This window comes from Pundamilia nyererei, unplaced genomic scaffold (genome assembly GCF_000239375.1).
Source record: "Pundamilia nyererei isolate P.nyererei 1_Seehausen unplaced genomic scaffold, PunNye1.0 scaffold00106, whole genome shotgun sequence".
NCBI lineage: Eukaryota > Metazoa > Chordata > Actinopteri > Cichliformes > Cichlidae > Pundamilia > Pundamilia nyererei.
Genome location: NW_005187507.1, coordinates 486,302 through 507,429, shown reverse-complemented (window position 1 = coordinate 507,429; position 21,128 = coordinate 486,302). Strand labels below are relative to the sequence as shown.

Here is a 21,128-nt window from a genome sequence, read left to right as displayed (position 1 = left end):
TCTCCAGAGGCCTGGTAATGAACTAATCATTTGATTCAGGTGTGTTGACCCAGGGTGACATCTAAAACCTGCAGGACACCGGCTCTAGAGACCTGGAGTTGGACACCCCTGATCTAGTGGATTCTTCTTAGTAATATTTACATATATATCTCCCTTAGTTCAAATTACTGGCACTGTGGCATTTATAAAGTAAAATATAATACAACTGTGACTAAATCAAATCTTTTTTTAATTTTAAATCTTCATCACAGTTCAATCAAGATGCAAATGTAAGATTGAAAAATGATAGAATTTAAAATGAAGCGCACTACCGGCTTCTGGATGCTCATATTTCACCTCAGTGCTCCATCAAAACAAACGATCTGATTTCCTTGAGAAGCTCTCTGTATTTATGGTCATGCTCCACCATCGCTGGCAAATATGGCCCAGAATGCTTAAAATCTCACTACATTTTAGGCTAATACATAAATTAGCAGCAAGAAATCATTATTCCCCAGCAGATCCTTGAGCTTCAAAGTGAAGAATAAAAATTTATGTAAAGTCATAAAAGAATATTTTTGACTCACTGCACACTCATGCAGGCATTTTTCTATTGACTTTGTTACTTGTTGACAACATCCAGGGGCCATTTTTAGGGACAAATTGTTTGTGTTAGGTGCCTCGGACCCTTCATCATTTTATCACCTCGTCTGAGCCCTCACATCTCTCATAAGCCCCGCCCCCACTCTTGTTGGACTTCTTCAGGGGTTGTTCAGTAATCTCAACATTATTGCTTAGAGGGCAGAAAAGCAAGGAGCCTTCTCCTTGGCACACAAACTTTATTGAACCACCAAATGATTTTACGACAAAATCCCTTGCTCGTATTAAATTCCAGATTGGCAACATAAAGAAGGCACAGATGGTGCGAGGGTTTAGTTAAAACAGAAAACAAATACAGTATGATGTAGTGTTCGATGTGAGACTGTGTACAACACTCTGCAGCTTAATGAGCGGAAAAGACAGCAGTATTGAGCAGAGTGAGGCACAGCAACAAAAAATAACCAGCAGCTCTTCTCTCTTCACAGATCAATGAGCGATAGTCATCAATAACATCAACCCACAAGCGTGACTTTTATAAAGAATCCAGAGGAGACCAGATACTTAGTCACTTCAGACTATTTCTCATGTGTGTTCAGTGTAGCTATTCTGGGAAGGTCTTTAAAGGGCTGATAAGTAGCATTATTTATTAGCTCTGACTGGGACTGAAAGCCAAATTCGTTGTAATAAAACATCGTTATGGTAGAATATGACAAGAAAGTTGTTTAAATTATTTAGCCTCAATTCAGTTTTATTTTTATATTACCACAACACTGTGCTTTATATAGCAAAGTAATGACTGTACAATATTACAAGAGGGACTCCATTGATCCGAGAATCCCCTGTGAGCTAGCAAAAGGCAAAGGCAAGCAGGAAGTCCTCACTTTTAACAGGGAAAGCCCTGAAATAGGCTCAGAGAGAGGCAGCCACATGCCTCAACCCCTAAGAGCTGACCTTTTGGGGTTTGAGGCAAAAGAGAGAAAAGAGGAGAAATGAGAGAACAACAAGACAGCAAGTAAAAGCACAAGACTACACTCACTGGCAACTTAGGCATTTAGGCATGCAGACATATTGAAGTTCACCTGGTGGAACTTTAAATGAAACTTCAGAATGGAAAAGAAAGATAATTTTATGGATTTGAATGTGGTGTGGTTGATTGCTGATCTACTGGGATTTTCCCACATGGGGTCTACAGACAGTAGTTTGAGAAAGAGAAAATATCTATTGAGCAGCAGTTCTCTGATGCCAGAGGTCAGATGAGAATAGCTAGACTGTGTTGAGCTTAGAGTAACTTAAATAACCACTTGTTAAAACCAAGGTAGGCTGAAGAACACACATCTATGCCATGGAGAATTAAGGCAGTTCTGAAGGCAAAAATCAGTGGGTCCAACTTGTAGTCCATTTTGTATTTCAGTAAAATATAGGGTCAGGTCCTGCTGTTCAGCAGAGCATCAAGAGTGATGATGCATAGTAATTATCGTCAAAGCTGCTTTTGCAGTGACCAGAATCAAGTCATTAGAGCCTCTTATTTTTTTTCTTTGGGTTTCTGGCAAAGTGTGAATTACCAAAATTAGAGAGGGGATTGGCTAACATATGAAACGAGAAAAAACTGCCATGTAACCCATTTACTTCAACAAAGTAACTGTATTCTAATTATCACCTATTTAAGGGGTAACTGTAACGGAATTCAGTTTTTGCATTTTAAATACATAACACCGGGACATGTATTCGGTGTCAGACATGTTTGCATTGCTAAAAAAATTCATTTGGTTTAATCTAGAGGTGGAGCTGAAGGAGGCTGAGCATGATGAACATGGGCATGCACCCTGACTTGTTGTGAATTCTTCAGACAATTCGCATTGCATTTTCCCAGTTTGTGGTTAATAGTTCTCACGGTGGTTTGCTGGTGTCCCACAGCCTTAGAAGTAGCCTTATAAGCCTTTCCTGACTGATAGATGTCAGATACTTTGTTTCTCTGCTGCTTCTTTGGATGATGTGTAGCTTTTTGAGATCTTTAAGACTACATCACTTTGTCAGACAGATTCTATTCAAGTCATTACTTGATTCAATAGATCTGCTAGCAATCAGGCTTGGGTGCAGCTAGTGAAACTCGACTCAGCTTTTTTTTTTATGGGGTTAATCACTAAAAACTGGATTTTCTATTTACTCGGGTTATCTTTGTCTAATATTAAAACACATTTGATAATCTGAAGCATTTAAGTGTCACAAATGTGCAAATAAATAAGAAAACACTCAATACCTTTTAACAGTTCTGTACCTAGAAGCTCAATCTGATATTTTTGTACCAGGGAGCTGGCGTGTTGAGTCTGACTGAAGTGGATATTTGGTTTCTGATATGCTCATCTGGGTGATCTATAAAAGTTGAGTTCTCCATTACACGTGTCAAAACAACTTTAACCGAGTGCTCTAGTTTAACATCTTATCATTTGCCAATTAGCACCAAGTCTCAGAGTGCAGTCTCATAGACCAAAGCACTGACCTAAAATGAAAAGTTCAGTAATCACCGGGATCATTCTAGGCCTTCAAATCAGTGGTGATTTCCCTTCTTTTCATCCGGCCATCATGAGGCTTTTCGTTTTGAGCAAAACATCTAAACAGTTTTTTGATTGATCGCATGAAAAAAACTTTAAGGCTATCCATCCAATTGTTCTTTAGAGAATTTAATGTGCACTAAAGAGACACTTGGACTTAAAGTGCCAAAACACGCCTGAGAAATGATTAATGCAGTGCAGATGTTACTGACTGGCACCAAAACAGCCTGCATTTCTACAAGAACAATCAAAGTGTCACTTTATGCTTTTACAACGTCTGACACTTCTGCTGTGCTCTCACATTATGGCTCAACCTTCACACCCTTCAAACAAAATCCCTCACATCGGCAGCGCAGAAAGCCAAATCTCAGCTGTATGTCTGAGGAGACGTTAAGACTGCAGCGCTCAGACAGACGTGTTGGGATTTGCCAATCAGTGCTGTTCTCACTGAGCTCATTCAGGGTGATTAGGGGTCTGTTTAACCTTAATACTCTTTTGGCTAATAACTCACATTGGACAGATAACAGGACACTCATTCTTCTTGAGACTATTAGCTCAGCAGGGACTCAACGCAGGACTGTCAGCTGTGCTTAGAAAGTTTTTGACTATGAGAGCTCTTATTGGTGCAAACCTGTTTTTAAGACTGATTCACACTTTGATTGCGTGTGTAATTGGGTTACATTTCATTGGAACCCTAATATGTGAATTGGATGTACTCTGTTTTAATTTATTGCCATTGGCAATGATCTGGAAACATCTAAATTCTGACAGCGGTGAAAGATTCAATTCTCTTTGGCATCATTGCAAAGTAAATACTCGTCTTCTGTTGGCGTTGATACCAGACAACAACAACTCTGATGATGGATGTCTATGGAGGGGAATGATGGTGATCAGGTCACAAATATGATCCAAAACGTAAACTATACATTCATTAAAAACATACAGATGCATGAGACGTTGCTACTTCCTACATCAGTGCAAGAGTAAGATCGTCTGTGGCTGCTCCTCCAAATATGGTCGCATGTGTCTGTAACTTCAATTAGCTGTTTATCTTGTTGTCACATTTTGGGACTCTTTGCAACACATTCAGCCTGTTACCACATGTATTAAATAGGCAGCTTCTAACAATACTTTTGTGATGGGCGTGGTCTGAGGCATGGCTGCGAGGGTGGCGGACACTCCTGGACGGCATCCGCAATCACGCCTCGCAGGCTTTAAAGTCTATATTGGGTCTTGAGTTTGTGTTGTTGTTCATGTGTGTGTTTGGTTGCGAGCTGAAAAGCTGCAGCCGTGTTTGTAACAGCAACCATAAATAAAAGAAGTATGCTGAAAAGCATGGAAACTTTGTCGGGTCTGTCGTGCCCAATCCCGGGTTTTGGCACCACTGTAATAAATCCACGACAGACCCGACCAAGTTTCTATGTCCAGGTGCGTCCGCCTCCCTTGCAGCCACGCTGCAGACCATGCCCCACCATAACTTTATTTAAAGATATAACACATTTTTGGGCCAGCTTGAAAGAAAGGCACATGCAAAATGTAAAAGTGAGATCAGAGGTCAAATGTGACCATACACCAGTATCTTTTTCTAAATAGGCAGTAACATTTTAAGCATTGTTTCAAAGATGAAGGAGATTTTTTTAGGAAATCGTATTTGACATTTAGGAAGAGGTCAAAGGTCCAAGGTAATGTTATATATCATCCTCTATGCCTATATGTCGTCAATACAAACAACGGCATATAGGCATATATGCCTATATGCCTATATATATGCATATATAGGCATATATGCCTTAATTAAAGCATAATTATGCTTTAATTATAAATTATGCTTTATAATTAGCTGAAACTGATGAAATGTTGTGGTGCACTTAGAGAAGACTGACGAAGAGAACAAGAAAGGAGTCCAAACACAAGTCTGGATTTTAAATATTTCTTTTTGATATATTTAAGGTCCATTGAAGCAAACAAAAAAAAAAACATTTGCAAAAAGTGCAAACATTTCAGTCTGTGTTGTGCTTTCCTCAGTGTAAAATGAGCCATGCACCATTAGTCACCCCATATGTGGCTCACTCTACGGGTGACATTGTTAATAACTTGGGCTTTGATTGGACACAGATGAATCCAACTACCAGCTGGTAAGGTCATACCAAACACATTAGAGTAATATAATTCTGAAACATTAGCACCTTCTGGTGCACATAATAAAACACTGGAAATGAGATCTACATGTACAGATAAACAGAAAGCGGGTCAAATCTAATCTGTTTAACTAATTTTATAGAAAAATGCACTTGACTCTCAAATTAATTTGTCTCCTTGTGAACCTGTGGCATTGCCTCAATGTTGGGTGGAGTCCCACTCTTTACTCCAAACATAAAAGAGTCAAGAATCTCTTTGCACATGTCAGATACAGTAAATATGTACTGGATTTTTCTATAATTGTACAGATGTAAACATTTCAAAATGATGAACGTCGTGCAAGTCGTGCAAAATACAGAAGACATGTTTTCTGCTTTCTGGGTTTTCATTCACTTAATAATTCACAGCTGTTTTTCTCATAATCGTTTGCAAATGCAAAGTCAGAAACTGATCAAAGGCTTTTTGAAGTTCCACTAACATCTCCTTTAGAGATGTCTGGCATTAAACTTAATGCAGGGTGGACCCTTTTGGCCTTGAATAACTGCTTGAGTAGTGTAAAATGTATGCAGAGGAATATAGAACCATGGCAAGCGATTAAATATTGACACGGATTGCAATTAGACTTCAAGGTGGCTGTAGAGTCTAAGTAAGCTCTTTTATAATGTAACAATCAATTAAGAAATGTATAGTATTATGTATCTGTCTAGAAATTATTAGCTTCTTCCGTCATGCAAATTAATCTTTAAGGTTCCTTGCTAGTGCTTACAGTTCCCTTTTGGGCAGTACCGTCTTTGTTTCAAATCCAACTGCAGTTTCATATCCTCACATCTCTCTGCTACCTCAGTCTAACAAAGAAATCTCATCTTAAAGACAGAGGAACTCTAAAGAAAATGCAGGCAACCCTCCAAACTGCAGTGTACTTTATGATAAAAGTATATGCTGCATTAAACCTGAAATGGATGGTGCAGAGATCCAAGAACAGGAGCACAATGCAGCTGCTTTTTGGTACCAATAAGGGGAAATGTTGCATTATTTTGCATCAAATTGACTCTTTAATGCATCTTTATGTGTAATCTGTGCTCTAAATAGATAGCTAGTCTCAGCTGTGAGACTAATCGGGGCATCAGATATCTTCAGAATCTTCAGAACAGATAACCCAGTAGTGCATTATGCAGTCCTAGCTTCACTCAGTCTAAGTGCTGTAGTGGTTACAAAGAGCCGACTTTAAACAAAATATAAGCATTGATCCAAGAAACAAACCTTCAGTAAGAGACAATACACTTATTGTACATCACTTCTCCCTGAATCGAAGCACCGGGCTGAATGTCAATGTGAAACTAAAAGAGATTCTTTTTTTTTCATCTGTGCTCGTGTTTGTTTTCCCGCAGGAAAGTGTCGACCTTGGAGAGATCATGTTTTCACTATGCTACCTGCCCACTGCAGGCAGACTCACACTTACTGTCATCAAGTGCAGGAACCTAAAGGCCATGGACATCACTGGATACTCAGGTGTGTTGTGTTGTGCCTGGACTTTCAGCTGCACTGACTCAAAATGAATGGTGCTCCTTTGAGAATCCAATTGTGAGCATGTCAAATTAAATAAACAAAGGAAAGCTCTCTCCCTAATGCTGCGTTCTGTTTATATCAGCAAATATTAATAAGCAGCACTTGCAATATTAAGACAATGTCAGCAAATAGTTTCAGGCGGTGTGTTTATTTTAATGTCCCGCTGTTCCACTTTTCTATTAAACATTTTCCCTACGATACTGATACCACTTATGAAATTTATTACACGTTAAATGCCAGGCTTTAGGTGTAATTCGGAGTGAAAGAGGTAATTTTCTTCCAGTTTTAAATGACATTTAAATTTTTTTGATGTTATTCACAATTTTAATCTTTGGAGTTTTCGTGGATTTAGCTGACTGCCATTATCTCGATTTACTGAACCGTGCCTTTAAGTATATCGGGCTGTATGCTCTGGCTTTTTTAAGGTGGCTTACATCTGATTAGTGTAGTATAATAACTCATGCAAAGTGATTTATTACTAACAAATGAAAATTGAAATCAGCATTCAGGAGACTCTCTCAGTCATGCTTTTTAGCAGTTTTCTATGGCCTCTCCTTGTCTTTAGTTAGATAAGACATTCACTCATCTACGTTTATGCACATTACTGATTCCTGGTTCCCCCAGTGTTGCTTTCATGTTAACACTATTAACACTGTATTCATTGGACTTCTTTGAAGATGTTTTGGCAGTCAAAGTAACCACAGAAGCTTTGTTGTTTTTAAAATTTGCCAGAGGCTTTCGTGATAATTGCTGCTCTGGCTGCTCCTGAAAGAGACGTACAACTTGGAAGTTGTCCAAACGTAATGATATTCAACTATAAAGACACATTTTCTGCCCTTGTTTATCCTGTTTTCCTCTCACCTATCAGATCCCTACGTGAAAGTGTCGCTCATCTGTGATGGGAGACGTTTGAAAAAGAAGAAGACGAGCATTAAAAAGAACACCCTGAATCCCACCTACAACGAGGCCATCATCTTTGACATCCCACCGGACAGTATGGACCACGTCAGCCTGCACATCTCCGTCATGGACTATGATTTGTACGTATATACTTGACTTGCTCATTCAGTAATAGTGAAAAAATGTTTCGGCTTTTTGTCTGATACATTTTTATCCATTTGCCTTTTCATTGAACATATGAAGCTCCCACAGCAGTCATGATCAGGCTGACCAGATACCAAGAAAACTAAATGTAAGGAAAACAGTGTTTGTGTGGGAGATGTTTGCAATGCTGGGAGGCAGTCTAAAATTTCTTGAAAATAAAAAAAATGAAATAAATGCACATGTAACCAGATTTCTATTTAACAAATAAAGGCCAAATAACTGATTTCACAAAGTAAATTTTCCAAGTCTCTTGCTAGGTAAATGCAAGAAGGATAAAGGGTATAAAGTCCTGTATTGTCTTTTATTTCAGTGTTATTTTAGCAGCTGTTCTGTCAGCTGGGTTTCAGTGGGGATGCATCTATAGATCGTCAAACCATATCCAACAATTTAAGTAATTTCTACACTGTGTCACTTCATGCCCTATTTTCACTTGTGTGAAATTTAATATACGTAATAAAAACCCTTTCCTGACTTCTTCACACGCACTCAGTAAAAGTAATACTTTAGAAAAGTTCACATCCTGCAGAGTATCTATTTGCTGGCACATATAAACTACAGTTTATATGTTATTAAGTTTTGTTAAAAAAAAAAACTAATTTATATATTACTTGTACACCTCAGAATTGGTTCAGTTTGCATATTTCTAGGCAGCCTCAGACCACAAAAGCACAACATTGTCATTAGTGCCACAACTGACTGAAGCGGACTAGTGATGGGATTTCCGGCTCTTTTTAGAGAACCGGCTCTTTTGGCTCGGCTCACTAAAAAGAGCCGGCTCTTTCAGCTCCGAACCGGCTCTTCAGGTTGTTTTGTTGCTTTAATTAATTTATTATTAACAATAATATAAAATTAAACACAAAAGGAATTACTAATGTAATAAAAAAGTTGTTTTATTTATGTATGTTTATATATACTTCTGAGTTTTTACGTACTTCTGAGTTTTTACGTGCTTTGGGGTTTGTACGTGTTTTGGGGTTTGTACGTCCTTTGTCTCTAGGGGCCACCGTAAATATACTTTTATTTATTCACTCCACATAAAATTTTATAAATAAATCATATAATACAAAAACTAACTATTCACAGTTCAACTTTTAACTATTTAAATTTTCAGCTTTTTCCTTTTAAATTTAAAGTTTAACAACACAAAACACTACAAACCACAACACAATTAAATATAAATTAAAATATGAAAACAAAAAGAACATGCACATTCTCTGTCATATGGACCTGCATGAATAAACTTTCTGAATCCTTTATCATCCGCAACTGAAAATAGTTGTGGATGATTACTATACCTTTCTAATGTGACGTTGATGTCCCTGGCTCTCTTTCTCTCTCTCTCCCTCGCGCTCTGTTCCTGTGCTACTGCGAGTGTAACTACTGCCCCTCCCCCCTCTTCCCAGTGCAAAGCACAAGGCTCGCGTGCGTGAGAAAGAAAAAAAAAACAACCCACAGCTCGCGATAAGGAGCCGGCTCGCCTCGTTCACTTCGGCTCTAAGAGCCATTTCGTTCACGACTGACACATCACTAAAGCTGACTACAGTCATGGTTGATGCTGGCATACATGTCTGTGTCATATGTTGCTGTGTGACAGGCAGACTGTGGATCCAAATGCAGGAGGCAGATAACAAACCTTGACTCAAAAAACAGCTTTATTGCTGTAACTCATGCAAAATACAAAATAAGAAAAATTTAGACTAGGCAGGAACCAAGAACATATGGAACTGGCATTATGGAAACAATACAGACCACACAGGGCACACAACCTCAGGGAGAATGCGACAAAGAACGACGGGAGACTCAGACAACAAATACACACCAGGTAATGAGGGGAGAGGAAACAGGTGGGAGACACAGTGGGAACAAATCTGGGATAACGAGATAAGGCAAGTAGGACAAAATACAGAACAGGAGCAGGAAATAAATAATACAGAAACACAGGCACAAACCTACAGAAGACAGAAAGACAAACAAACACGGAGATGTGACTGACTGAGGAGACAAAACTAACTACAAAAACAGGTATGACTGACATAGTAATGTAGGTCTTTATGGATTCATAACACATCCAGACACCTCTTTTGCCAACATCATTCCCATAATGTCTGCTACTGAATATGTCTGACATGAGCTGGGTTAATGAGGTCATCCGAAGCTGCCACAACCAATGACCATTGCACAGCTGCAGGCTTCAATCATCTAGAAATGGAGAGCATTTCCTCACCAACAGATCTTAATACTCACATCTATGTACAGACAGGAGGAAGGAGGCCTCATATGAGATGTCTCGTATCTTCTTCTTTGTTCTGCTCTCCTTTTAAGAGTCGCCACAGCAGACCATCTGTCTCCATCTCACCATATCACATGATCTTCTGTCACATGGACGTTCTGCATATCCTGCCTCACTACATTCATGAGTCTTCTGCCCGGCAGCTCCTCCTTCATCATCCTTTGTCCAGTATATCCACTATACAGGACAACTTTGCCCAGACTTTGCCTCCAAATTAGTCTCCACCTGACGTGTTTCTCTTATAAACTGATTTATAATCCTACACCTACTGGTCCAGTAGAGCTGAAGATGCTTTTAGTGTTGTATACACGTTATAGTCCTGGTGTATAAAGTCTATTTAAAACACAAACTTTCTTTTTGACTGGAATAATCACATAATCATTTCATTTGAAGTAGGAGACATTTTTCATGGGGAAACCCCCCCAAATATATATATGCATATAGATCATATTTTGTCTTTCTTATTAACAGAGCAGTACCAGGATTAGAGGTGCGACCCCAAGTGCTTTCTTTACAGTCTGCTATTATGCAAGGAGAAAATCCAGTGCTGTTAATAATCTCGGGGATTATGTGTTTCCTCCATTTACACTTCACATTGTTAGGAGAGCAGAGATCAGCTCTGAAGCGAGTCAGTTCTTCTGCCACAGAGCGGATCAGCTGCAGATCCACCGCGTCAATCGGCGGGACAACCACACTCAGATTTGTGTCTCCTCTGATTACAAAATGGGCGTCTTACAGTTATAAACAATGTGATGTATGAGATGTCACCTCAAGTTAAATCAGACGTATTCATACCAGTATGCATGTGTCCCTACAGGGTAGGTCATAATGAGATCATTGGTGTGATGAGGGTCGGATGCAGTGCTGAGGGACTTGGCAGGGACCACTGGAACGAAATGCTGGCCTATCCGCGGAAGCCCATTGCACACTGGCACCCCCTGCTGGAGCCCAAGAAATCTGAGAAGGAGGTAAGTTTGAGGATGGATTATTCTGTACGTGTTTATGATTTTGGATTAGGAATCAGGGTGCTTAGCTGGTAATTCTCAGCCTACTTAAGGAATATTGCTATAGGGAAGAGGATTCAAACTGTGAAGGGCTCTGAAGGAGAGACTTGAAGAAAGATGCTGCTTGAGGTTTGAGTCAGAGGTCCACGGAGCGCTTTGCAAATTAACTTTAAAGTTAGTTGTTTGTCTAATTTGGCTCATTCATCAATACACTTTGGAGCAGCCACTGGAAAACTGCTTATTGAGGTAATTAAGTATACTCTTTATGAGAATATTGATATCTCTAAAAACCAAAGCAAAAAAATCCACAAACCATCAAAAAACATGATTGTTGTAAAACCTGGACTTCCTGGACCTGGAACTCTTCTTGACCAATCGATTAGTGCAATGATAGCTGTCGGCACATGCATTAGCATCGCATAAACAACAAATAATAATAGATAAATTGGCTTAGCACAATCAGCAAGAAAGACGTTGACAAATAGAAGTTAAGAAGCGACTAAAAAGCAGCACAGTTTTACTTTTTATGTGTACCTTACAAGTAGGAAGTCAAAACTTAGAATTATGCTACATGTGTACCAAAGATTATAATGACATAGAAAATATTTGCTTGGTTTCTTTAAAATATTCTATATTATTGTTACTTTTTTAAAGTTTCCTGTTTTTTTCAAATGGGGCCTATTATCCTAAAACTGTAGCTCCATATTTTCATTCTCAGACTGAAAGTAATCCCTATGTTTCTTATACCGGGCTTTGGTGAAGCCTGTCAGTTGTTCCACTGTCTCTAATGAGCTTCTCTTTAAGCCAAGCTTCTTCCGATTGGCTGATCCTCAATAATAGAATTTTGAAATTGTACTTGGGTTGGTCTCCTATGATCAAACTGGCTCACATTAGTACATTACAGAAATCCCTTCCTCCTGACATCATACGGAGCCAAGTGTAGAAAAAAATGAAACTGAGCTTTTAGAACAGCTTACTTACATAAAGGCTTTATTCAAAAGTTACCCTTTGCCTTTCCCCTTTGTATATACACTTACCAGCCACTTCATTGGGTACACCTGCTCAACAGCTCATTAGCACAAATACCTAATCGCTCAATCACATCAGAACAACTTATTTAGACATATAGACATGGTCAAGAGGACCTGCTGAAGCTAAAAGTGAGCATCAAAATGGGGATAAAGGGTGATTTAAGTGACATTGAAAATGGTATGATGGTGCCAGACTGGTTGGTCTGAGCATTTCACAAACTGCTGATCTACTGGCATTTTTCCCTCACAACCATCTGTAGAGTTTATAGAGAATGCTCAGACAAAGAGAAAACATCCAGTGAGCGGTAATTCTCTGGGCAGAAATGCCTTGTTTATGCCAGAGGTCAGAGCTGCCTGGCCAAACTGCTTTAAGCTGAGAGGAAGGCAACAGTAACTCAAATAACATTTCTACTAAAGCTTTCCCACCAGGCTTGTGCTGGTTGTTAATCTAGAGCAAACTCTGTATTTCATCCACTCCTGGCAGCTAAGAATAGGAAAGTGAGGCTGCAGTTTGTGCAGGCTCACCAAAATTGGATAAGAAAATTCGGGAAAATGTTGCTTGCTCTCGTGAGTCTCGATTTCTGTTGCAAAATTCAGATGGTAGGATCAGAATTTGATGTAAACAGCAACCTGCATTGTATCAACAGTTCAGGCTACTGCTGGTGGTGTAATAGAGTGGGGAGATGTTCTTGGCACATTTTGGGGCTCCAAGTAACAGATTATATTTTTTTAAACCTGACAGCTAACTTAAGTATTGCTGCTGACCATGTCTATGCCCCTATGACCACAGTTTACCCATCTTCTGATGATTACTTACGTAGGATAACGCGCCATGCTTAAATCATCTCAATTTGGTTTCTTGAGCGTAATGATGAGTCAAATGGCCTCCACAGTCATGGGAGATTCCCATGAAGAATGTGACACCAACAAAGTGTATTAAGCAACTGTGTCGTGCTATCATTTTAACATGGATCAAAATCTCTGAAGGTTTCCATGACCTATTTGTAGGTGATGGAAGGCAAAAGGATATCCAACCCAGTACTAGAAAGGTGTACCTAATCAATTGGCTGATGAGAATATAAGAAAAAGAACCAAGGAAACACATACCACGTCCACTTTCAATGCAAATGCAGCTACAGAGCAATTATCAATCAGAATACACATGAAGCAAATTTAAAAACCATGGTAACTTTAGGAAGAAGTGAGAGCATTGCTGAACCCATGGCAGCAAATTCAGTTTTTAATTCTGCGTTATAGAAATTGCCGTTCCAAAACTTGATGGATATTTAAAGCAAATTTCATTATACACAAGCCAGCACTAAAGATAACAACTGTGGCTTTCTTTATTTCTATTATAATTGCAGCCAAATCATAAGGCTTTTTACAGCTAGATGTGACTCTATTACATTTTGCATCATTAAAGAAAGTTTTCTGGAAAATAGCTCCAAGAAAATGAAAATAAAAGAAAGTTCTGCGGAATAAGGTGCAGGTGATTAGGGAGCTTTCTTTGTTTTGAATTCAACATTTTAAGGCACAGAAGAAGAAACAATGATGAGATTTTGTATGTTTAGTGCTGAGGTTTCATGCTACTTTTTTGTCACTTACTGAATGTTCTGACACACTGATTTGACACCTTTCTTTGGCCGGTATTGAAAGTGAGCAAAGCGACATATGTGCCATAAATCACTGCCTTGTGTCTGTGTGCCCTGTAGTGGAAGGCGAGGACAGCCAGCTTTGACAGCCAGGGCTCCTGCCCTTCACCCAGGCCCCCAGCCAGTCCCTGAGCAGAGCCACCTGTGACCCAGCAGCCCAGAAGGGGGTTTCCGTCCTCCTGCTAAACCACTTCCTGTCTGTCTGATTGAGGAGAAATACAACCCCAGCGTGTGTCCCTCTCCCACTTTCTCCCTCTGTTTCTCCCTTCCTCGAGTCTAGTCCCAGAGCACTCCCAAGAACTGATCTCGGACTACCGTCCGTCAGTTAGTTGTGTAAAACCAACTCTGTTTTCGGGTTAAAATTTAGGGTCCTCAATTTCAAATGTGGGTGTTTTGATGGCCCGAAGTCATTTGGCAGACATGCAGTCTGCAGATACTGAGCCGTCTGAGCTGAGACGAGCTGATTCTGGTGTCCTCACAGGAGACTTTTTAAACACTGAAGATTCAACATTGCACTGCAGAGACGTTTGATGAAAAAAAAAAAAAGCTCAGTGGGATATCACTCCTTGAAAGCAGTGGAGGTTTCACAGAGGGAAGCTGAGGACATGGCCTCAGCAGAAAAGGAGAAGACCTTAAGAGATCTGAAGCTTTTTCAAAACTCTACAGCTGTATAAGAATAAATGATGCTGAGTGTAGCATTTTGGAAATATTAGATATAAAACCACTCCACCATTCGTTATTGTTTGTGATGCTCCAGCTGAGTTTGCTGTACTTCCAGTTTCATCACTAACAGAAGCAGTTATCAGATCTCCATCTTTCTGAAGAGAGGCTGAATCAGACTGAAACTAATATATTGTCAGCCTGACAAACTGCAGCTTTGGTGTGTTTTCAAAAGCAGACATTTCACATGACAAAGAAGAAAAAGCTGCAGGATTATTGGGCTTCACAGCAGAGCAAATTGGCTGCATTGCAGATTTTTTTTCGGGTCTTTGTCCATTTTCAGCGTAAGAGGTAGGAGGTTAAATTACCACACAAGGCACAGCCAGATTTTAAAAGACAAAATATTATTTTGACACACAAACGTTTTCACAGAGGGAGCTGCAAAGGTTTCTGTAAACAGTGAAAATGCGAGCACACTTTACACACCCTTACCTCTTTCTCTGTTTGATGTTGCAATCTCACCCTCTTATCCAGGTGAAAACTCCCACCAATGCTCATGTTTTCTTTCAGAGAAAAACACCTTTCAGAAACACTTTTGTCACATATTGTGTTTTTTTATGTTTTTTTTTCATCTGATTTTGGTGGATGTGTATAGCTTTATGTACAGGCATCTGCTGGTTACCATATGTATGTTTTATCTAAACAGAAAAAAACAGAAGAGAAATATAATGATAAGGCTAGATTTAAAAAAATGACTTTAATTTATGTAGCCTTGTTGGTGGTAAGGATTTAAAATATTAAATGAAAAAAACAACTTTCTTGATGTTTATGCTGTCTAATTATACTGCTGGATTCACTTACAGGGATAAATTAGGCTGGATCTGTAATATGTGGCATTTGGAGGATATTTGATGTGAGAAAATGTTTGATCTGTATCAGTATTATTAATTTGATTGGTCCCTGGTAATTATTGGCTCTCTTTACAGTCACTCAAGTTTTAGTTGGATAAAAGATGATGGATGCAGTCTGCGTATCTATGGAATATACACCTTCGATATGTTTGATACAACTGCCTTTTACTCCAGACATCATACCGAGTTACAGTTTTGAACGGATCGTTGCATTGCTTTATCGTACTGACTTTACACACTAGCAGCTGCAATGCTGCACAAGTGACGATGATGCAATTTCACTCAAGCTCCCTCATAACCCTTACATACAATAGATACTAAATTTGTGTAAGTTTAATTAAGCACTTACTTGAACAAGTTATGAACTCGTTTTTTTTTATATCCAATTATGTTAAACTCATAGACTGTATATAAAAGATGTCTGCAGGCAACGTGATATGACCCTTTGGTTAATAAAGTCCTGTTGTGAAGCTTTAAGCTGCCCATTTTTACCATTACCATGTTGGTGTTTTGGAGCCCTATGTGTTGAGAGAGGGGTGGATGATGCTGAGAAACCGAGGAACACTCCACTCTCATAGGGACTCATCGGTAGTGTTGGGTGTACCATGTTCCAAAGTAACACGTTATATAATATTATTATATATTAGTATAGCATTTTTCAATATCACAGTAATTTAACATATTCGTGTACTAAATTCAGTACTTACATTACAGTTACAATTTTGTCATTACTTATATTCCAAAGCGTCACTTTTTCTTTAGAATTAAAAAAACAAAAACAAATCAAACATGGCTTTTTAAATGTATATTTACACAACAATCAGATGATTTGGAATGATGATCTCAGAATGGTCTACACCATTTAAGGAGTGGAACTTTGGATATTCCTTTTATTTTTATTGCACGAAAGAACAAGAGCGCAATGGCAAAGTGCAAACTACATCTAGAATAGAAACACCCACATTGTACTGCTCACACAGCATTGGCTCTTTGCAGGCATCTGCACAGATAGCATGCTAATGCAAAAGCTAGCAAAGAAAGCACATTGTAGGTTCTGTGTTTGTAGGTGACACTAAAAGACAGATCTGATATGTTTGTCCTCAGTGAGACTGGGATTTGTGTCAGTTTGTGCATTATAGCTTTGGGTTTATATAGTTAGCTGATTATTAAAGGAAAACACAAAATTAATTTAGCAAGTAGTGTAACCAGTTAATTTCCCGAATGAGTAATTATGTAATGTACTACATTACTTATGAGGAAAGTAATGAGAAATGTGTGATGTATTACTTTGGAGTAATGACCCAAATACTGCTCATCAATCATAGCCTAGGCCAACATAAAGCACATTCTGCTTTATTGTTTTAAATGCTAGTAGCAAATTTGACAAGAGGTTTACTGAGACTCATTGAGCAGAAGGGTTTTTCATCCTGTAGACTTGCAACCTGATGAGTCAGCCTCTACTATTTATTGGAAGAAAACTTGCTTAAGGCACTTTCCATATTGGCTTCACTTTTCAAACAAGGAGACTATGTTCATCTTTTATTTACAGTCTATTGTTTAATCCCCCAAACGTTAACTGATTTCTGTGACTTTTTTAGTTTTCTCACAAGGAGACCAAATCAGGAAATTATCTAAGCTGTCCTTTCTCATATGGATCACACAATATGACATAATCTGAAGTTCTGTCACTCCCAGAAATGATACCTTTTGGTTTTGACAAAGGGGCTGACTAGACAGATCATGCAGGAGACATTACAACCATTCAGAAGCCGTGAAACTTCCGGACTGTTAGCTGCATCACTCCCAAATTAGCACAATCAATTATCATACAGACTTTGTATTGAGGAGCTGACAGGTTAAAGATCATCTCATGCAACAAATATTTGAGCTTTTACAGATTCTCCATCATATAATAGTTAGAAAAAGTCAGCACCCAGAACTTTCAGTGCATTTGTAAAAACACCTAAGATTAATAGTATGCTGCAGCAGGCAGGTTTTTATTTATTTATTTATTTTTTATTCAGGGCAGATAGCAAAATGAAGCACAAATTGCAGTATCACATAAAATGAATACAAGCCATTTCATAATTCCTAGCTGGTTGCCGGCATGGCCTTGACTGCTCTCTTATGATCATGTTTGACACTTATTAAGATGAAAAGCAGTTTTTTAACTGAAAATATTTTGTCATGGACCTTTACGCCGAGGCCACTGAGATTCCAAGGTCAAGGTCCCCGAAATTCAACTTTATACAAGATGTTTTGTACATGCACGTATGATATCAATTTGAAGCTCCTACGTCATGTGATTCTTGAGTTATCACATAAATAGACTTAGATGTCCACACCACCTGCCCACCAGGTGTGGTGACGAGAAAACTCCATCAGCCTTTTACAGCAGAGAGGAAAAAAGCTATACATATAGAGGGTGTCCAAATTAATAGGCTGCATCCTCCTGAGGCCACATTTGTAGGCCGATTACATCACAGTGACGGGACAAAGGCTGTTTAAATTCATAGACTCCTCCAAATGCAGCCGATGATTGCGTCCTCATTTTCCCTGAATTTGAAGGATGGGTCGGGTGTGTCCTTCCTGGCCCACCATGTCCCAGAATTCATAGTGTGGCCCAGCCAATTCCAGTTTTCAACAATGGCGGTCGCTACTAAGTTTTAATATTACTCTTATTAATCTTTCTGGGTCACAAAATAAACTTTTAAGATATTTTCAGGCGAGAATGTGGGAGTGTAAACTTCAAATATCTGCTTGGTTTATCAAGATATCACACATCTGCAAAAGTGCGCCGACATTTTCGGAGGCGTCTGTTACCCACCAGCTCGATAGCTAGCTAGCTAGATAACAGCAAACTCCCCGCACATCATTTTCAAACCCCCCGCGGTCTTTCGCTACTCAGGTTAAACATTATATATGTGTCGCTTAGATAACTTTAAAATGTTATTGTTTGGCTTATTTTTTACTGTTTTATTTGTTCATGAGTAAATCAGTTTGGCTGAGATTAAAGTTATAGTTTTCACACAGCTGAATAAACGTCAAACGGAAAACTGATTAAACAGAAGTGTGAATGATCGAGAATTTACGTCAGTGTCCTGTTATATTTTAGATAGAAAGGAGCAGACGGCCAAGTTTATTAAACTCCACCGAGACAGCTGGTGACGCAAAACTGAAGGCTAGACCATTCAATTTCACAGCCGCTCACTTCCGGTCTACCTGGCCTAAGGAGGACCCGGTCCACGTAGACCGTCAGGAGGATGCAGCCTATGAATTTGGACACCCCCCCCCACAATGTACTTTTTTTTTAAATAGGCCAATCTCTCCTTCAAGGTTACTTTCTGGTGAACCTCCGGACTGCTCTCATTGAGGATGTATTTTTAGTCTACCACTTGTGCATCTGCTTTTTAACGTGGACCTCAATCACACAGAAACTCCTTTATCAGACTAACCTGACTTTCATGTTATTTTATCTCTGGTTATGAGCGCTAGCTATCCAGCAAAAAATCCAGTGAAAAATAGTCACCTATTTTACTGTTTTTTTTCTGGCAACTATATTCTTATTTTTTATTACTACAAGTTACCCTTGTTAATAAAGATATTCTGTGGTTTTCTGCCTACCTGCTGCATGCTCATACACAACTCTTTGTAAACAAAACAAAATTTAACTAAAGCTATGCTAATATTGTATAATTAGGGATTTTTTGTTTTAGCTTTGTAACCAGAATAAACATTTCATAATTTTCTGGAGTTAAAATCAGGACATTTAGCCCAGACATGATAATATGCAGAGTAAATGTTTAGCAGCGAGGCTGACAGACAACATTTAGAGATTATATTTGGTAGGGCTTGTACAGATAAAAAAAATTTCTGACATGAGGACCATTTATTAAATAGTAATTTTGTGTTATAACATCAGCCTACAGCAAATTTAATCTAATATTTAACAATGTTCTTGGCAATGGCACGCAACCGTCTAGACATCTCTGGCAAAGGAATACTTAAACTGCAGGCTGCTGTACAATGAACATGCTGTTTATCACAGAGTCTGTGAAAATGTCATTGAAAAGTTGGGTCCAGATATCAAAACATGAGCAGATGGATTCAGCAGACCGAATAGGGCCTGTTTTAGTCATTTCCTTCATGGGAAGTTTACCCAGAGAGAGCAGTTTAATACTGCTATACTTCCGTAAGAGGCTGGGATGACAAAGCGGGGGCGGCTGATGGGTGGACAGGTCAGTATCTATAGAGCAGTGGCATTTCTCTAATTGGCACTTGTTACCATGAGAGTGAGTCAGTGCATTATTGTTTGTGCTTGGTGTAATCCATCATAGCATCAACACCCCTTTCACAGATGTTTGAAATTTGCTCTCATCCACACAGTTTTCAATGGTGAAATTCCTCTGTAGACTAACACCAATATTCATCGATTTCTAATATCTTATTTAAATGTAAAATCTGAAACATGTGTTGAAATATTATAATGTAGTTTCTGTTCTTTTATAAAACGTACTTTATGATGGTCTAACAATGTGGTGTGTTTTCATAGTAGATAAAATCTGTTAAATCAATTGCCTCAGTTTATGGACTGTTTAAAGACCTTCCTTCTTTGCCTAATATTGTAATGTTTCTTGATATGATCTCATATCCCTTCCAACTGTTACGATAGCACTGAATTTCCAATTTTTTATCGGGCATTTTGTATTTGTAATAATAGAAATGTTTGAGAAAATGTTAGTTCAGACAAATGTCTATTATGGGTTCCTTTTAGAATTTAGATCATTATGGAGATTCAAACGCTGAGTGAACCATTGTGTAAAAAACTGAAATGGCATACAGTATTTCCACCGCCTTCTTTGTGTCTTAACAAGTCTGAAAATCCACATCAGAAAATTGCTTGTTGTTTTTTTTCTCCCATGGGGCGTGATGTGTTATCAGTTCTGTGACATGATTTTCTTTTCTTTGATTAAAAGACTTCTGCAAAATAGGCTCTGTGCTGAGAATTTTCTGGCAAACACACCATATAATGACAACACAGCCAGCGGCTTAACAAGCAGGACTGAGCACGGAGGAAATGGGATTCCGACTGAATCTAATGGTCGAATTAAATGAGGGGTGGACACACACACACAGCACACAGCAGTTAGGACTTGACAGGCTCTAATAAACTGAATGGCATTTTCATGGTTTTGTTTGTTTTGTGTCATTTTTTATTTAAGATACTAGCTAAGCTCTGTATATATTGTATTTCCTTTATGTGGATTTGGAAGACTGTTATCCATGTTGCATTGCAGGAATAATGAGCCTTCAGTTATTGATTCTACTGGATTTGTGTTCGTGAGAGTGTAAAAACTGAGTTATAAGGGGTCAATATGATCAGGTTTTCACCAAGTAGTGGGAAGGTGACCTCAAGAAAAGGCCTCCAATAATGCTCACCAGCATGTTTGGCTACTTCATTGATTTTTCTTTTGTTATAAAGGAAGTGTTCTGCTTATTAACACTCCACATTGCAACAGTTGAGCACCTATTATTCAAGAATCCACAATAGCATTTTTCTAAGAGCAGAAACAGAGCAGAGAAATAATAACCTCTTCACGCTACACTAACTGAATTTGTTATTGCGAGTTTGTTACGGGCCAC

At 38.7% G+C, this 21,128-nt stretch overlaps 1 protein-coding gene across 1 annotated transcript in view; it reads left to right on the top strand.

Moving 5' to 3' along the window:
* Nucleotides 1–18,093, top strand: part of syt6a (synaptotagmin VIa) — a 77,463-nt gene extending 59,370 nt beyond the window's left edge. The window contains exons 4-7 of the mRNA XM_005740949.2: nt 6,656–6,776; nt 7,702–7,873; nt 11,045–11,195; nt 13,975–18,093. Of these exons, the coding sequence (XP_005741006.1) occupies nt 6,656–6,776; nt 7,702–7,873; nt 11,045–11,195; nt 13,975–14,046 (516 nt within the window). The 3' untranslated portion in view covers nt 14,047–18,093. The remainder of the gene's footprint in view (nt 1–6,655; nt 6,777–7,701; nt 7,874–11,044; nt 11,196–13,974) is intronic.
* Nucleotides 18,094–21,128: the final 3,035 nt, after the last annotated feature.